This window comes from Ranitomeya imitator, chromosome 9, assembly GCF_032444005.1.
Source record: "Ranitomeya imitator isolate aRanImi1 chromosome 9, aRanImi1.pri, whole genome shotgun sequence".
Classification (NCBI taxonomy): domain Eukaryota; kingdom Metazoa; phylum Chordata; class Amphibia; order Anura; family Dendrobatidae; genus Ranitomeya; species Ranitomeya imitator.
In genome coordinates this window covers 146,892,627-146,911,272 of record NC_091290.1, presented here as the reverse complement: position 1 = coordinate 146,911,272, position 18,646 = coordinate 146,892,627, and the positions used below count along the sequence as shown (strand labels likewise).

At 47.7% G+C, this 18,646-nt stretch overlaps 1 protein-coding gene across 2 annotated transcripts in view; it reads left to right on the top strand.

Moving 5' to 3' along the window:
- SLC9A5 (solute carrier family 9 member A5) overlaps positions 1-18,646 on the top strand; it is a 54,970-nt gene that overhangs the window by 22,301 nt on the left and 14,023 nt on the right. For both annotated transcript variants that reach the window (XM_069739340.1, XM_069739339.1), the window contains exons 6-13: positions 696-916; positions 1,129-1,331; positions 12,331-12,420; positions 12,926-12,996; positions 13,353-13,482; positions 14,865-14,953; positions 15,094-15,220; positions 15,303-15,467. In XM_069739340.1, coding sequence (XP_069595441.1) covers positions 696-916; positions 1,129-1,331; positions 12,331-12,420; positions 12,926-12,996; positions 13,353-13,482; positions 14,865-14,953; positions 15,094-15,220; positions 15,303-15,467 — 1,096 coding nt within the window. The remainder of the gene's footprint in view (positions 1-695; positions 917-1,128; positions 1,332-12,330; positions 12,421-12,925; positions 12,997-13,352; positions 13,483-14,864; positions 14,954-15,093; positions 15,221-15,302; positions 15,468-18,646) is intronic.

Here is an 18,646-nt window from a genome sequence, read left to right as displayed (position 1 = left end):
TGCACCACTGCGGCAGAGCCAGGTATGGGGGGCCGCGCCCTCCTACAGCCCCCGCTTCTGTTTGTTTCCTCGCTGCCCTATATAAGAGGAGCTGAGTCATGAGGATGTGAGAAGTACAAGGGAAGAAGAAAGCCCCTCCGTGACTCACCGGCGACCTGCAAGTGACAGACGCCGCCGGAGCCCACACACTCCGCCACGCTGCTCGCCCCGATACTGACCATCACTTCCAGAATTAACGCTTCATCAATGGATAATGAAACTTTCTGGAAATCTCAAAAAAGAACTTCAATAGGTGTCAGCACCGAAACACTGTAACAAACGCTCCTGCTGTGTAACAACCAGAGCAGGCTGTGTATATGAATGTTCCCATACACTCTTATCATATGCTGATTACAATTTGTCAGGCATCCGATCCGTTTCTACTTTTTAATAGAAATTTCCTAGTAAAATGTCCAATTTTAGTGTTTAAAAAAATTGGATCTTTTAGAAAATTGTAAGGTTTGAGCGCCATCTAGTGGCAATTTAGTGTTGGTACAGTGCTCAGTGTTTTTCTCTTAGGAGATTTTTTTTTTTTATCTCTGACACTGCTGGGATTTGTAGTTCCACTTCAGGTTTTTTAACCACTTTTTTTTGCATTATAAAGATAATGTTTTTTTACAGGTTTAATGCCGGACTACTTTTTGTCCTATGCACAGGGTGACATTTTGTGGCTTATGCTGCAAAAAATACGTGGAAGCCAACATCTCCAACAAATCCAGGACCACCGTCAAGTACACAATGAAGACATTAGCCAGCAGCTCCGAGACCATCATCTTCATCTTCCTGGGAATTTCGGCAGTGGACACATCTAAGTGGACGTGGGACACAGCGCTGGTCCTGTCCACGCTCCTCTTCATCTTTGTATTCAGGGCTGTTGGTGAGTTTTTGCGTTTTTTTTTTTCCCCTCTGTAGCAGAAATAGGTGAATGTGTCTGTGCAGTGCAGGCGTCCGTCTGCCTCCGGAGCCTACAAGAGCTGATCAGCGAGCTCTGATACGGAGGAGCCGGCCGGGAGATCGCCCACATCACCTGGAAACATTTTCCCAAAAGATGACAAATCTGATTTATTAAAGGCCACGTTTGTGTTGCAGGAGTGGTGCTGCAGACGTGCGTATTAAACCGCTTCCGACTCCTCCCGCTGGACAGGATAGACCAGGTGGTGATGTCGTACGGGGGTCTGCGGGGGGCCGTCGCTTTCGCTCTGGTCATTTTGCTAGATGGGAGGAAAGTGAAAGCCAAAGACTATTTCGTAGCAACAACAATCGTGGTGGTATTTTTCACCGTCATGTTTCAGGTGGGTGAATCGTCTTATTCTATCAGGTTTGGATAGAATTGGGGGAAATAGCAAAAGAGTAAATATTCAATCATAAGTACAAGTCTGAAGTGTTATATTGTGTATTTATATAATGAAGTTATATAAAAAGTGCAGTTACTGTGTGCAAACATTACACCCTGTGTTATACTCTCGTGAGATCTTTTGGAACACCTGGAGTGGACCCGCAGATCCACGACAATGAACCTCCCAAGGGTGAGCTGACCAGGTAGACCACCCCCTATACAGGGAGCGTTAGGGGCAGACCCAAGGGAGACTATTGCCGCAGAAGCTGGAACCCGGAGACAGGTAGTAGGAGGTACAAAATAGAGAAGCTGGGCGTAGGACGGACAGAGCGGGGTAAGATGAAGTACAGTTTGGTAAGAGCTGAGCACAGGCGAGACCAAAGGAGCACTGGGAAGGGGAAGACACAAAGGAAGCAGGACAGGGCAGAGACACCAGAGTACGGAGCGGACACTGGGAAGGCTGGAAAAGGAGACAAGGACGCCTGGGAACGCAGAGAAGCTGAACTGGCTGGACACAGCGGAGACTCAGAACAGGCAGAGCAAAGACAAAGGTGGACCTGAGTCACAGAAGCACAAATGACAGACAGGGAAAGAGCAGAGGAAGGAATCGCCTTAAATACATGGAGTGCTGAAGGACTTCCGGGTCACGGTCCTCCAGGATCACAGAGAGGAGATACGGAGCACCTGTAAATCAGAAAGAGGAAGTGCTGGAGTGGGCGGTGCGCACGCGCACCCGACAAGAACCAGGGAGCGGAGAAGAATGAAGGAGAGGACGCGCGCCTGCAGGAGGAGCGCGCCGCAGCGGGTAAGAATGAGCGAAGGGAGCGGCGGTGGTCCCGGCAGCAGACACGGCCGCAGAAGGAGTGGCCGTGACAATACCCTTCCCCTTAATACCCTCCTTTCTTAGACCGGACAGAAACCTGGATAACATCTGAGGAGCTTGTATGTTCTCACGGGGCTCCCAAGACCTCTCTTCGGGACCAAAACCCTTCCAATCAACCAAAAAGAGAGTTTTACCTCAAGACTTTTTCATGGCAAGAATGTCCTTAACCTCAAAGACATCTGGGTCGGAGACAGGTAAAGGAGTTTGAGCAGGAGAAACATGGAACTGATTGAAGATGACTGGTTTCAAAAGGGAAAAGAGTTAGATATGCCAAGAGAAGCGGGCAATTTCAGTTTGTAAGCAACATCATTGATACGAGACAAAACCTCGAAAGGACCTATGTACCGTGGACCCAATTTATACGAGGGGATCTTTAAACGAATAAACCTGGAGGACAGCCACACCTTATCACCTGGCCGGTATAAGGGAGGATCCAGACGTCTCTTATCGGCATGTCTCTTAATCCTGGCCTGTGCCCGTTCCAAGGCAATTTTGGTCTCCTGCTAGACCCTGGAGAACTGCTCGGACAGAAGATCAGCCGCCGGCACACCCGAGACAGGAAGTACCGGTAGAGGGATACCAGGATGTTGCCCATAGACGATGAAGAAGGGAGATTTGGGAGAAGACTCATTGATGTGATTATTGTACGCGAACTCAGCCCGCGGAAGCAAATCAGACCAGTCATTTTGATGACCGTTGGAAAAATGACGGAGATAAGTCATCGGTATTTGGTTTGTGCGCTCCGCTTGTCCATTGGTCTGAGGATGATAAGCTGTAGAGAAATCCAAGGTAACATTCATCAGTTTGCATAGAGCTCGCCAAAAACGAGAGGAGAACTGGACTCCTATCAGAGACTATGTGCAACGGAAAACCGTGAATCCGGAAGATATAAGCAATGAAGATTCTCGCCAATTCAGGAGCGGAAGGTAATCCTGGCAAAGGGACGAAATGAGCCATCTTGGAGAATCGATCCACGACTACAAAAATGACCATATGACCAGAAGACAGAGGAAGGTCGGTAATAAAATCCATAGCGATATGCTGCCAGGGAGCCGAAGGAACTGGAAGCGGATGTAGGAGACCGGAGGGCAGATGTCTGGGGATCTTGTACAGGAAGGACATGAGGTGACAAAACTTCGAACATCCGGAAGAAGAGACGGCCACCAATAGTGGAGCGTGATGATAGCGAGTGTCTTCTAGTATCCTACATGTCCTGCTAGTTTTGAGGCATGGCCCTAACGTAGGACTCGAGACCTTTCCTTCACCTGGACAAAGGTTTTACCTGGTGGTAAAGAAGACATGCTGACCGGAGCCACAAGAATAATTTTGCTGGGATCCACGATGTGTGCTGGCTCCTTCTCAACATCGGATGCGAGAAATGACCTGGACACAGCATCGGCTTTGAAGTTCTTGTTTCCAGGACGAAAATGTAATTCGAAGTAAAAACGGTCAAAGAACAACAACCATCTGGCTTGTCGAGGATTCAATCTTTGCGTCGAGCGGATATATTCCAAATTCTTATGATCTGTGAAGATCTTGAAAGGGTGAACAGCTCCCTCCAACAGATAACCACTGCTCCAGCGCCAATTTTATGGCCAATAGTTCCTTGTCACCGATGGCGTAGTTCCTCTCCGAGGCGGAGAAGATTTTGGAAAAGAAACCACAAGTAGCCAGATGTCCGGAAGAGGATCTTTGGGAAAGTTTACCAAACTTGGGAAAGTTTGGGGTTTTTGGTCTCTTATCTCCATTGTGGACTCAGGATGGGACTTGTCAGTGAAACACTGTAACTCCGGAGATCTCACATCCAATCAGTCTCGGCCCCGCGAGGAGTTTTGGTTCTATGCGACTCCCCTGTAAGTCCTCATTATGAGTTAATGATCACATGAATCTGTGGTGGTCCCAGCGCACAGACCCCCTGTCCATGGATAACAATACATAACACGTGCTCCATACAGATGGCTTATTAATTCCTGAACAGATTCTTTTATATATATATATATATATATGTGTATATATATATATATATATTTTTTTTTTTTTTTTCATTCTATGGTTGATTGTCCTGTAGTTCCACAACATCTCCACCGGGTGGCAGAATCTGCTGCATCTTATAAGGCTATGGGGGTGAACATTACACTTTTTTTTGGCCTTTTTTGTGTAACTGTTGACCTGTAGAGAACAGCAGATCTGTAGGTGAAAGCTCGATGAGTTTTAAGCTCTCACTGTGAGGGGCTGCATGCTGGAACATATCCACAGGTTGGCACGGGGTCATATCCATCGGTCAGGGGGTGTTCACACCTGTATGTGCTTGCAGACAAACCTAGTGAGCTGCGATAGGAGGAAGCACATTGGAGGCCAGCAGCATACAGATGCTTCCTCCGTCACTGACTGAGAGCCCTACCCCGGCCATGTGTGCGTCTGAGCCGCCATGTGCAGAGGAACAAAGCCCGGATCCCCCCAGTAATGTGACCACAAGATGAAGTCACCCCCCCCCCCCCCCAGGATAATGAAGTCACCGGAAAGTTTGGCTGCCGACCAGCTTCTCACATCATCCATCCGTCCATCCATCCGGCTTCTCAAGGCTTTATGCACAATGGGATAATACTAAAATATAAAGTCATGTTTACTGTGGCATCTGATAATCCAGAAATTATCTGATTCTGTAGAATTTGTTTCCACAACTAAAATGGACTAGTAACACTGGAGAAGCCTACAGTGTGTGCTACAATTGTGTTCTGTGGAATCCCAGAGTGATACATTGTAGCTGATACATTCCGGCAAGTTCAACCTCAGTGAGTTCACAGCAGATCACCAAAAATTCTCACAGTGATCTGCTGTGAAGACACTGAGCTTGAACTGCGGTGACCTCATCACTGACTTTTTCCATCGCACTTCGGCCCTGCTGGGGATGCAGCCTCACTGACCGGCGGTAAACCTCAATGACGTCACCGCTAGTCACTGAGGCTGCGCTCCCAGCAGCTCATTCACCAATGGTTCTCAGCCTGGACGGTAGCATTTTGGCACCGTCCAGGTTGAAAACTATTCATCCCCCAGACATGGACAGAACGACCGACATGTGAGGGATATTACATAGTAACATAGTAACATAGTTAGTAAGGCCGAAAAAAGACATTTGTCCATCCAGTTCAGCCTATATTCCATCATAATAAATACCCAGATCTACGTCCTTCTACAGAACCTAATAATTGTATGATACAATATTGTTCTGCTCCAGGAAGACATCCAGGCCTCTCTTGAACCCCTCGACTGAGTTCGCCATCACCACCTCCTCAGGCAAGCAATTCCAGATTCTCACTGCCCTAACAGTAAAGAATCCTCTTCTATGTTGGTGGAAAAACCTTCTCTCCTCCAGACGCAAAGAATGCCCCCTTGTGCCCGTCACCTTCCTTGGTATAAACAGATCCTCAGCGAGATATTTGTATTGTCCCCTTATATACTTATACATGGTTATTAGATCGCCCCTCAGTCGTCTTTTTTCTAGACTAAATAATCCTAATTTCGCTAATCTATCTGGGTATTGTAGTTCTCCCATCCCCTTTATTAATTTTGTTGCCCTCCTTTGTACTCTCTCTAGTTCCATTATATCCTTCCTGAGCACCGGTGCCCAAAACTGGACACAGTACTCCATGTGCGGTCTAACTAGGGATTTGTACAGAGGCAGTATAATGCTCTCATCATATTGTTTTTTTATTTTTGGTTTATTACAGGAGACGAGGGATTCGTGGAATTAGGTGTTAGGTATAACTGTGTTTGTTATTTGTAAATAAAAATGGAAAACTGTGGTTTGTTTAATTTCTAATAAAAGACTTTATTATGTCTTTGTCTTTATTTACCATACAACTATAGGATTAGTAATGCATAGATGTCTTATCGATGCATTTCCATTACTAAGCCGTGGGCTTGATGTCACCTGACAATACAAAGGTGACATCAACAGAACAAAGAAGACCCCCACTTGCCACTGCTACAGGGCAAGTGGGAAGAGCTGGGCTAATGCCAGAATTGGCACATCTAATAGATGTGCTTTTTTAGAGAGGCTGCTGGCTCCTATTGTTAGACTGGGGGGGGGGGGGGGACAATATCCATGACCCCTTACCAGCCTGAGAATACCAGCCCTCAGCTGTCTGCTGTAGCAAAGCTGGTTGTCAAAAATGATGGGGGACCCCACGCTGTTCTTTTTAATTATTTAAATAATTAAAAAAAAAAAAAAAAACAGCATGGGGACCCCTCTTTTCTTGATAACCAGCTATGCTGAAGCCGACAGCTGAGGGTTGCAGCTGTTAGTTTTGCCTGGCTGGTTATAGAAAATACAGGGGAACCCAGCTGTTTTTTTTCCATTTAATTATATATTTATAGCGCAGGCGGCGCATCCCATCAGCTGCCATCTACTGTCACTGTTATCACTTGACTATAACGCTCAACATTCTCCCTTGCTCGCGCTGATCACCGGCAGAGCAGAGGAGAATGATGAGAACCGTCTTTAGCACCCGGCGCTGGGGAATAGCGCTTACAGACACATGGTCACTGTTGTCTCCGTTACTGATTTTTCCAGTACCGAAAATATCAGGAAGTGTGAAACTGGCCTTTAAAGTCAGTTCTGCTGCCGGCAAATACATCATTGCAGCGTTCAATAAATTTTTCAAAAAGTGTCAATCTTCATCTCACGTTGATTATCAACAATTTGTGACTTTTCGCGATTTTCATTTTGCCACTTTGCACTTTTTGACAAATAAATGGAGTGAGACTTTTGAAAGTTAGAAAAAAAAAAAAGTCTCTCTCCAGAAGGGACTGATAGAAAACTGGAGAAACGGCTCTAAACAGAAATGTTATAAGGAAAGATGTTGTAGATTTTCTCCATCTTCCTACTGGAAAATAAAAAGCCGCAATTCTGAAATCCATCTTTGACCGACTCAAAATTCAAGATGTAAAATGTCGCCCATTTTTGCGCATAAAACTACAACATTTGTGACTTTTTTTAAGATAGAAAACCGATCCCAACCCCCTGCTAAATTCCCTCCAGTGTTATTAAAGCTGCTATTATACAATGATTTTACTGCATTTGCATAAGAATGGACGACCCCTTTAAGGAAGTGACAGGGAAGATTAGGTTAAGTGGATAATGTGACAAGTCCATTCGTTTCTCTGCAGGATGTAATTCACTTACACCTTGTCCTGCGTCTGTGTAATGTGCCGCCTCGTCTGTGTAATGTGCCGCCTCGGATACATCAGCTGCACCTCCGCTCCGTCCAGCAGATCATAACCAGATAATACAATATATTAACATGAGCTCAGCTTGTGGCGGCCGCGTCTAATGTGACTGCAATTGTACGACAGACATTAAAATCCATGGACATATGTTTATAAATTAGCCCAAAAGATACCCAGGTTATAGCAGCAGATACAAGAAGATGTATAACTAACCAGGTTACACCAACAGCGCTTATACACAGTGCCTTGAAAAAGTATTACAATCACTAAGTTAAATGTATTTTATTTGGATTTTCTGTGATACAATACAATGTAGCAAGGATTTGTGACGTGTAAAGGAAATGATAAAACATCTCCTAAAAATATATCTGAAAATTGTGAGGTGCACAAGTATTCAGCCCCCTTTAGTTTGATCCCCCCCTAAACCCAAAAAAAAAGTGGCCAATTGTCCTCAGAAGTCAGATAATTCGTACATTGCGTCCACCTGGGTGTAATTTCTTTTCGGTATAACTACAGCTGTTCGGTGAAGGCCTCGGAGGTTTGTGTGAGAACATTAGGAATCAAACAGCATCACGAAAGCCAAGGAGCCCACCAGACAGGTCAGGGATAAAGCTGTGGAGAAGAGTAAAGCAGGGTTAGGTTATAGAAAATAGCCCAAACTCTGAACATCTCACAGAGCACTGTGCAATCCATCATCCAAAAATAGGAGTATGGGCCAAGTGCAAACCTACCAAGACATGGCCGTCCACCTAAATTGACATCCCAAGCAAAGAGATCACTAATTTGAGATGCTGCCAAGAGATCAGTGGAGGAGCTGCAGAGATCCACAGCTTAGTGGGGATAATCTGTCCACAGGACAACTATTAGTAGTATACTCCTCAAATCTAGACTATGGAAGAGTGGCAAAAAGGAAGCCATTTTTGAAAGCCATAAGAAGCACAATATGCAGTTTGTGGGGGCACAGCTGGCTTGTGCTTGGGTCAGATGAGACCAAACGAGAATTTGCAGGGCTAAATGCAAAACCTTATGTGTGGAGGAAAACTAACACTGCACATCACCCTGAAAACACCATCCACACCATCACACATGGTGGTAGTAGCATCATGCTATGGGGAGGCTTTTCTTCAGCAGGGGCAGGGAAGCTGGTGAGAGGTTAGAGGAAGATGGATGGAGCTAAATACATGGCAATCCTGGAGGAAAACCTGTTCGAGGTCGCAAAAGATTTAGGCTGGGGAGTAGGTTCATCTTCCAGCAGGACAACTACCCTAAACATCCTACCAGCGCTACAATGGAGGGTGTAGATCAAAGCATATTCATGTGTGTGATCGGTGCAGTCACCAAATCCCAGAGAATCTGTGACCAGACGTGAAAATTACTTATCAGAGACGTCTCCAACCAATGTCACTGAGCCAAAGAAGGGGGAAAAAGTTACCTCTAGATGTACAAAGTTGGAGAGACAGACCCCAAAAGACTGCAGAGAAAGGAGGAGAGACAGACCCCAAAAGACTGCAGAGAAAGCTGGGGAGACAGATCCCAAAAGACTGCAGAGAAACGTGGAGAGACAGACCCCAAAAGACTGCAGAGAAAGGAGGAGAGACAGACCCCAAAAGACTGCAGAGAAAGCTGGGGAGACAGATCCCAAAAGACTGCAGAGAAACGTGGAGAGACAGACCCCAAAAGACTGCAGAGAAAGGTGGAGAGACAGACCCCAAAAGACTGCAGAGAAAGCTGGAGAGACAGATCCCAAAAGACTGCAGAGAAAGGTGGAGAGACAGACCCCAAAAGACTGCAGAGAAAGGTGGAGAGACAGACCCCAAAAGACTGCAGAGAAAGGAGGAGAGACAGACCCCAAAAGACTGCAGAGAAAGCTGGGGAGACAGATCCCAAAAGACTGCAGAGAAACGTGGAGAGACAGACCCCAAAAGACTGCAGAGAAAGGAGGAGAGACAGACCCCAAAAGACTGCAGAGAAAGCTGGGGAGACAGATCCCAAAAGACTGCAGAGAAACGTGGAGAGACAGACCCCAAAAGACTGCAGAGAAAGCTGGGGAGACAGACCCCAAAAGACTGCAGTGAAAGCTGGAGAGACAGACCCCAAAAGACTGCAGTGAGATGTGGGAGAGACAGACTCCAAAAGACTGCAGAGAAAGCTGGGGAGACAGACCCCAAAAGACTGCAGAGAAAGCTGGAGAGACAGACCCCATAAGACTGCAGAGAAAGCTGGAGAGACAGACCCCAAAAGACTGCAGAGAAAGCTGGGGAGACAGATCCCAAAAGACTGCAGAGGAATGTGGAGAGACAGACCCCAAAAGACTGCAGAGAAAGGAGGAGAGACAGACCCCAAAAGACTGCAGAGAAAGCTGGGGAGACAGATCCCAAAAGACTGCAGAGAAACGTGGAGAGACAGACCCCAAAAGACTGCAGAGAAAGGAGGAGAGACAGACCCCAAAAGACTGCAGAGAAAGCTGGGGAGACAGATCCCAAAAGACTGCAGAGAAACGTGGAGAGACAGACCCCAAAAGACTGCAGAGAAAGCTGGGGAGACAGACCCCAAAAGACTGCAGTGAAAGCTGGAGAGACAGACCCCAAAAGACTGCAGTGAAAGCTGGAGAGACAGACCCCAAAAGACTGCAGAGAAAGGTGGGGAGACAGATCCCAAAAGGCTGCAGAGGAAGGTGGAGAGACAGACCCCAAAAGACTGCAGAGAAAGCTGGAGAGACAGACCCCAAAAGATTGCAGAGAGATGTGGGAGAGACAGACTCCAAAAGATTGCAGAGAAAGCTGGGGAGACAGACCCCAAAAGACTGCAGAGAAAGCTGGAGAGACAGACCCCATAAGACTGCAGAGAAAGCTGGAGAGACAGACCCCAAAAGACTGCAGAGAAAGCTGGGGAGACAGACCCCAAAAGACTGCAGAGAAAGCTGGGGAGACAGATCCCAAAAGATTGCAGAGAGATGTGGGAGAGACAGACTCCAAAAGATTGCAGAGAAAGCTGGGGAGACAGACCCCAAAAGACTGCAGAAAAAGCTGGAGAGACAGACCCCATAAGACTGCAGAGAAAGCTGGAGAGACAGACCCCAAAAGACTGCAGAGAAAGGAGGGAGAGAAGGACCCCAAAAGACTGCAGAGAAAGGAGAAGAGAAGGACCCCAAAAGACTGCAGAGAAAGCAGGAGAGACAGACCCCAAAAGACTGCAGAGAAAGGTGGGGAGACAGATCCCAAAAGACTGCAGAGAAAGCTGGAGAGACAGATCCCAAAAGACTGCAGAGAAAGCTGGGGAGACAGATCCCAAAAGACTGCAGAGAAAGCTGGAGAGACAGACCCCAAAAGACTGCAGAGAAAGCTGGGGAGACAGAGCCCAAAAGACTGCAGAGAAAGCTGGAGAGACAGACCCCAAAAGACTGCAGAGAAAGCTGGAGAGACAGACCCCAAAAGACTGCAGAGAAAGCTGGAGAGACAGACCCCAAAAGACTGCAGAGAAAGGAGGGAGAGACAGACCCCAAAAGACTGCAGAGAAAGCTGGAGAGACAGACCCCAAAAGACTGCAGAGAAAGGTGGAGAGACAGACCCCAAAAGACTGCAGAGAAAGGTGCAGAGACCCCAAAAGACTGCAGAGAAAGGTGGAGAGACAGACCCCAAAAGACTGCAGAGAAAGGAGGAGAGACCCCAAAAGATTGCAGAGAAAGGTGGTCCTACAAAGTACTGACTCGGGGGCTAAATACAAATGCACGGCACAAGTTTCAGTTCTATATATAATTAGTACACCCTGTATCATTTCCTTTACACGTCGCACATACTTGTTACTTTGTGTTGGTGTCATATAAAATCTCAATAAAATATTTTTAAGTTTGTGGGTGAAACATTATCAAATGTGCAAAAGTTCACGGGGTATGAAGACTTTTTTTTTAAAGCACATTAATTATATAGAAGATTCCTAGGTTATAGCTCTCCATGGCTGATGTGCCGCTCTGGATTATGGGAAAGCTGGGTGCCATCACTTATGGCCCGGGGCCGCCCTAATTACTGATCAGTGACGTCTCCTGTCCGGGGATCTGCGGGTGTCACATCCATAGATCATCCCATGACAATAGGGTGTAACGAGGCTCCTTAACAGTCAGTGGGCCCAAGTACGGGGGTCCCAAGGGTCCCAGCAGGAGAGGCACATTGCAGATGGTCAGAGAAGAAGCCAGCCCTTCTATTGTATGTTCATCATTGACCTTATTGGGTGTCAGTATATTGAGCTTTTATTAAAGGGGATGTCGGACATTAGTGACATATCATCTGGATGTGATTGATGTCCGAGTACCATAGGAAGAGTCTGAAGACCCCAAAAATGTCCTAAAATATGACATTATCAAAGTTATTCAGGGGTCAGAAAGGTGGCCAAAATAGCGCCACAGCTGTCACAGGCTGGTTGTGGTATTGCAGCGCAGCCCCATACATTTAATCAGATCTCATTTACATTGAATTAACGATTCAATGTTAACGAAAAAGTATGGACCATTATAGAAGCCCATAATATGATTCTGCACAGCCACCATCTTTTCATGACGATCATGGACCCGACATGTGTTGGGTCCTGGGCTTAGCAAATCCAAATTCTCGTAGCCATCTTTCCCCCCCGATCATACAATGGTTCGGCATTCCTGTGGTCCTCAGCCGCGCTGAGCTCAGGCTTTCCGGCAGCTGCCTGGCATTAGGTGTCGAGCTCGCTTGTATCATGAGACACATTTATCTCATAGGTCAGGGGTCCGCCGCCGTGTCCTGGTGGGCCCATATTTTCCAGGGAACAATCTAAAGTTTTCAGACACTTTTAACACTCACCTACTTCTCTTGCATTTCAGGGTCTGACCATCAAACCTCTGGTCAAGTGGTTAAAAGTGAAGAGACGAGACCACCACAAGCCGACGCTAAGCGAGGAATTACATGAGCACGTAAGATCGTCGGCCGCGACAGCTGCTCATACTCCATCCCCAGCAAATCATCCGCGCCATCTAATTAAGAGCTCAGGGCAAACCGCAGGGTCAGGGTCAGCTCCTCTGTGGTTTAGGTGGAAGCCGTGGGGGTCTACATAGAGATATAAGAGGGCATCTTCATGGCATACCATCATCTTCTATTAAAAACACTCTTAAAGGGGTTCTCTGGCTGCTGAGACCCCCACCGATCACAAGAGCCAAGGGCCAAAATTTCCCTGAACTGAGCATGTGCGACAACAACCCCTATACATAGTAAATAGAACAGTGGTCGCACATGCTCAGTACCACTCCATTCACACGGAGGACTCTGGGACCCCCTTATTTGTGATCTATGGGGTCCCGGCCATCAGCGATCATGTGACCTGTGGATAGGGGATGTATGTTGCAGGAAAAATTAAAACTTTAATAACTATTGTTAAGTTTAGTTGCCTTCAGTCATGAAAATGTTTTCTCTCTTCTTCAGGCCTTTGACCACATTATGGCCGCCGTGGAGGATATAATTGGACATCATGGCTACCATCATTGGAGAGACAAGTAAGTACACCCTGACTTATCGCAACCTGCATGATTAGATAACACATCTATCCTTGTGTTCATTGAGATTTCTCACCTGACGAGAGAGACAGATAATTACTGTATTTAAAGGGGTTCAGAATCCCCCAAACAGCGCCACCCCTGTGTACAGGCTGTGAGTAGTACTGCAACTGCATCCCATTCACTTCAATAGACAATCCTCTGTGAGATTAATAGCTTGAAACTGATGCAGAATCAGAACCTAAAGTTTATTAGAAAGTTGCAGAAAACTTAAGACTGATTGTGACCAACCCAGATTATAGTGATGTCTATTTCTAACGTGTCTTCTTCTGGTTGGCCGCCATTGAATGCTGCAGGTGGGAGCAGTTTGATAAGAAATACTTGAGTCAGCTCCTGATGAGGAAATCTGCGTATCGCATCAAGGATGAGATCTGGGAGGTTTGCTACAAGCTGAATATTCGGGATGCACTGAGTCTGGCGGATCAGGTACTTGGCTCCTTCTGTAATAAACTGGGCATTAGGAAAAGTGACCCCACTCGCAGCTTAGGTGTATGCGGATGTATCGCAGAAACGGCAGGTGTGACCTCTGCTGAGTATGTGGACTATTTCTGACAAGTGGGAGTGCTGCCCCTGCAGAATGGGCGGGCTCTTCCTGTTGAATGGGCGGGCTATCCTGTTGAATGGGCGGGCACATCCTGTTGAGTGGGCAGGTTCTATCTGTTGAGTTCTTTTCCTGTTCAATGGCCAAGCTCTTCCTATTGAGTAGGTGGGCTCTTTCTGTTGAGTGGGTGGGCTCTTCCTATTGAGTAGGTGGGCTCTTGTTGAGTGGGCGGGCTCTTCCTATTGAGTAGTCCGTCTCTTTCTGTTGAGTGGGTGGGCTCTTTCTATTGAGTAGGCGGTCTCTTTCTGTTGAGTGCTTTTCCTGTTGAGTGGGTGTGCTCTTCCTGTTGAGTGGGTGGGCTCTTCCTATTGAGTAGGCGGTCTCTTTCTGTTGAGTGCTTTTCCTGTTGAGTGGGTGGGCTCTTCCTGTTGAGTGGGTGGGCTCTTCCTATTGAGTAGGGGGTCTCTTTCTGCTGAGTGGGTGGGCTCTTCCTATTGAGTGCTTTTCCTGTTGAGTGGGTGGGCTCTTCCTGTTGAGTGGGTGGGCTCTTCCTATTGAGTAGGCGGTCTCTTTCTGTTGAGTGCTTTTCCTGTTGATTGGGTAGGCTCTTCCTGTTGAGTGGCCAGGCTCTTCCTGCAGAGTGGGTGGGCTCTTTCTGTTGAGTGCTTTTCCTGTTGAGTGGGTGGGCTCTTCCTGTTGACTGCTCTTCCTGTTGAGTGCTTTTCCTGTTGAGTGGGCAGGCTCTTCCTATTGAGTAGGCGGTCTCTTTCTGTTGAGTGCTTTTCCTGTTGATTGGGTAGGCTTTTCCTGTTGAGTGGGCAGGCTCTTCCTGCAGAATGGGTGGGCTCTTTTTGTTGAGTGCTTTTCCTGTTGAGTGGGCAGGCTCTTCCTATTGAGTAAGCGGTCTCTTTCTGTTGAGTGCTTTTCCTGTTGATGAGGTAGGCTTTTCCTGTTGATTGGGCAGGCTCTTCCTGCAGAGTGGGTGGGCTCTATCTTGTTGAGTGTGCTTCCTGTTGAGTGGGTGTGCTCTTTCTGCAGAGTGGGCAGTCTCTATCCTGTGCCCCCAGAACAGCGCTGGTCCTGGCCCATATTATGCAGACTCAAAAATAGATTTCCTGGCCAGATGTCCGATGGGCCGGGCTCGGGGGCCGGACATATTGATACTGTCTCTGATGCTTGTATTTTCTCCTTAAATATTCACCCACTGACTCATTTCGTGCTAACTCACGTCTGTCCTACTAATCCTATAACCGACCCTGTCTCATAGGGAGGTCACATAGTGTCACCGGACAGACTGTCCTTACCGTCCATGCCGAGCCGAGCGTCCATGTCGGAGACGTCAGTGACCAACCTTCTGTAAGGAGCGCTGCCTCATCCTGCTTGCATGGCCTCCATCTTCTGTCCTCACAGGGTGACATCATCGCATGACTTCATCACATGACATCATTCCAGAATTACATGTATGACCTCTAACACGATTGTTTATTTCATCCCAGGCGGGAGAACGGGAGCAAAGCGTGTCTGGATCTCCAGGTGATCGACACCGTGCGGAGTGGGAGGGACAGGGAGGACGCGGCTATGCATCACGTGCTGACGGGCAGCCTCTACAAGCCTCGCAGGATGGTGCGGATCATCAAGACTCCTGTCATTAAAGGGTTCTGCAGTCACAATTGACCTTCACAAGAAACAATTTTCTATTTTATAGTGCAAGGCCAGCTACAGTCGCCATTTCATGACCCAGGATGAGCAGGAACGGCAGGAAAAGGAGGTTTTCCAGCAGAACATGAAGCGTCGATTGGAGTCTTTTAAATCCACCAAGCACAACATCTGCTCGTCCAAGTCACGGGTGAAAAAGGACGGACGCAAGAAGGTAAGAAAGAGTAGAGCCGCGAACCTAGGCCCCCTCTAATAAAACTGTGAGCGCACAATAAACTATACATACACATTAGAATAATGGCAGAAGTCAGGGCAACCGTCGTGCGGGATGACGGCTCTCTCCTCGAAGATGCGGTAAATTAGTAGCAATCCTAAGGGTTCGTTCAGACATCCGAAAACGGACCGCGTTTCAATCTCAGACCGATTTGCACGGATGTGTGCATGATCCCTAATACACACTAGTAAGATGGCGGAAGTCGTGGCGTGAGCACGTGAGAATGACAGAGCTGAATCCTGACAGTGTGCATGTTACAGCACTTACCGAAAATTCGCCCTATCCTGGAAAAAAAAAACCTTTACTACCCTGCGTATTAACTACCTGGAAAATCTGCAGCGTTTCCTACCCACGTGCACATGTACAGAGCTGAGATCACGCCGTGGACAGATTGGTGACCCGCAATGTGGCGCAGGCTGTTTATTGCGGTTTCCTCTGGCAGCGCGATATATAATATTGAGAATTTCTTGTTCCAAAGTCGTCTTTCCCCCGGAGTGGAAACATCCAGATCACATGTATTTACAAGGGTTGCATTGACGTAATGGTGCCGTGTGCACATCCCCGCCGTCCCGGGTAATTTTATCCTCTGATGGTTATCACATAAGATTCATTTCAAAATTTTTTCCTTGTAAAGAAAACCTCAGACGTAATAGAGGAGCTAGCAATGTGTATAAGCCTGTGTATTAACCTCATCGCAGCTTTCCCCGTGGTCGCACGCCGCTGATTTACAATCATTGATGCAGACGGATAGCTGTAAATATAATTTAAAGAGATTCCGTTTATTTAAAAATAAAATAAAACCACAATGAAAATATTATAGTTTACTTTTTCTAATTGTTTCACATGTATAAGAGTGGGGGCGCTATTGCACTGTTGTCTATGGGAAATATGCTCCCCCAGCTGTGGCAGAAAGCGGTACTGCAAGTGGCAAAATTCGCTGAAATTATTTGGAGAATGAAAAGCAAAGCTCATATTGTCAAGCAAAGTCTAATAAAATTAAAATAAAATAAAAAGCTGCAAAAATAGGAAGAATGAATTTGGAATTAAAATTCTCTCTGGATGGACAGATGGAAAAGGCATCCGCTTCCTCTCAAGGCCTTAGTATAAGGTTCAGAGAAGAAATATACCATTTTTTTTTTTTTTACATCTGGGTAAGTGAACCCTATCGGGGGTCAGCGCACATCATACATGGGGGATATTACGGAGGATAGACCCACCACATTGTGACTTAGTAGAAAAGCAGGGAGTCAGCATTCTGCGCTTTTATTATTAATCCACATTCCCCATCGCTCGGGGTCTGCCAGCACCGCAAGAAAACAGAGCGAAAGAATCTGATCTGGAGCGGGAGACGTGTCCTGCGCCTCTGCTGCCAGCTCCGCTTCCCAGGCAGCTTTTTCCAATCATTCTTGGGGTTGCAAACGCTTCATTTCCTATGGATCGCGAGACTTTACAAGCTACAAAATGGGCCTGTGAGCGGCGTCGGCGGCTGCTGCCCGGATAATCCACAGCTCTCTGACTTAGATTTTCCAGCGAGCGCTGCGGTACGCTGAGCGCAGGATGGGTTTTATACAATCCATTAACCCCAGTTCATCTTCATTTTTGTGCCTTTTTTTTCTGGACTTTTTTTTGTATTTTCACTTTTTTCCGTATTTGCTTGGTTTCATCTTCTTTTTGCTTTTTTTTATATCTGGATGTTTTAGCTCAGTTCATCATTTGCAACTTTTCAAAAGTTTTTGGAAACTTTTCGTGCAATTGTGCCGCACTGGAGTACATAATCCGTCTCATTTTATTTTTGCGCAGTTGAAAACTAGTATGCGATATTTTAAAGGATTGCGTGACTTTTTTTGCTCTAAGGGTATGTGCACACCGCTACTTTTTTTTATCAGAAGATGCATTTGTATGCAAAAAAAAGACTCGCTGTGCATCACGTTCAGCATCTATAAACTTCAGATTTAGCTTCAGATTTCTAAAAACGGTCAAAAGAAGTGACCGGTCTTTTTCTCTGATCGCCCATGACGGCACCACAGAGAGAGGGGATCCGCCCACCAAGGACAGGAAACCTACGGATAAAAAGGCGGTACCACTCTCCTGCATCAGTTGGTTTCCTGTCCTTGATGGGAGACCTACGGACTTACCAGTTCGTCGTTGGAATTCCGGGGCCAACCAGTCCGATTCAGGCAGCTGGGGTCCCTCTGCCTCGGCTAGGGTGGTGACCCGAAGCGCCACCGCTGGGAGCCAGTGGGCCGACAGGGTGTGCGGGGGAGGTGACAAGGAGTTCGCGGTCACCTCCCCAGGTAAGATGCAGCAGCGGCAACATCCAGGGGGGTCTCTCTGTGGTTGCGGGAGGTGCAGCGCGACCCTCCCTAAATTGAGCATCAGTCTGCACGCTGCACCGCCATCGGGCGTGCAGGGATCGCGCTACAGGGGCTGCATAGGACCGGGGGTGCCGGTCAGCAGCGCCATATCTGCTTCCGGGCGCCATCTTGGCATGCCCGGTATCTAGGCTGGTCTCGCGAGGGCTGCGCAGGCTCCGATGCGTTCGTGCGCCGGTATGCGCCGGCGGGGCTTCCGGCCGGGCGCTTGGTGCGGTCTGCGCAGGCGCCGGCGGGGCTTCCGGCCGGGCGCTTGGTGCGCTCTGCGCAGGTGCCGGCGGGGCTCCGGCCGGGCGCTTGGTGCGGTCTGCGCAGGCGCCGGCGGGATTGCCGCTAGAGCGCTTTTGCGTAGTGTGTGGCACGGATTACTGCGCAGGCGCCGGCGTTCGGCGCTCCTCTCTGGGAGTAGTAGCTACTGCGCAAGTGCAGGGAAGCGGCGGGAGGGTTCAAATAGAAGAATCCACATCCTCCCAGTGGCTCTGCAGTAATAGGCAGGAGCCTCAAGAGTAATAGGAGCGCCAGCTCAGCCGAGTTTCAAGGCACGCAGACCAGCAGCAGTATGAGCGACCCGGCATCACCTCTGCCCGAATCACCTCCACCTGCAGCATCGCCGCAGCAGCAAAAAAGGCGACAGCAGAAAGGGCACCAGGACACCAGCAAAGAACGCCAAAGGTCTCCACACAGTAAGGAGTCCAGTACGGCGTCGGGGAAAAAGCCAGAGGCAGAGAACCCCCAACCGGTATTTAT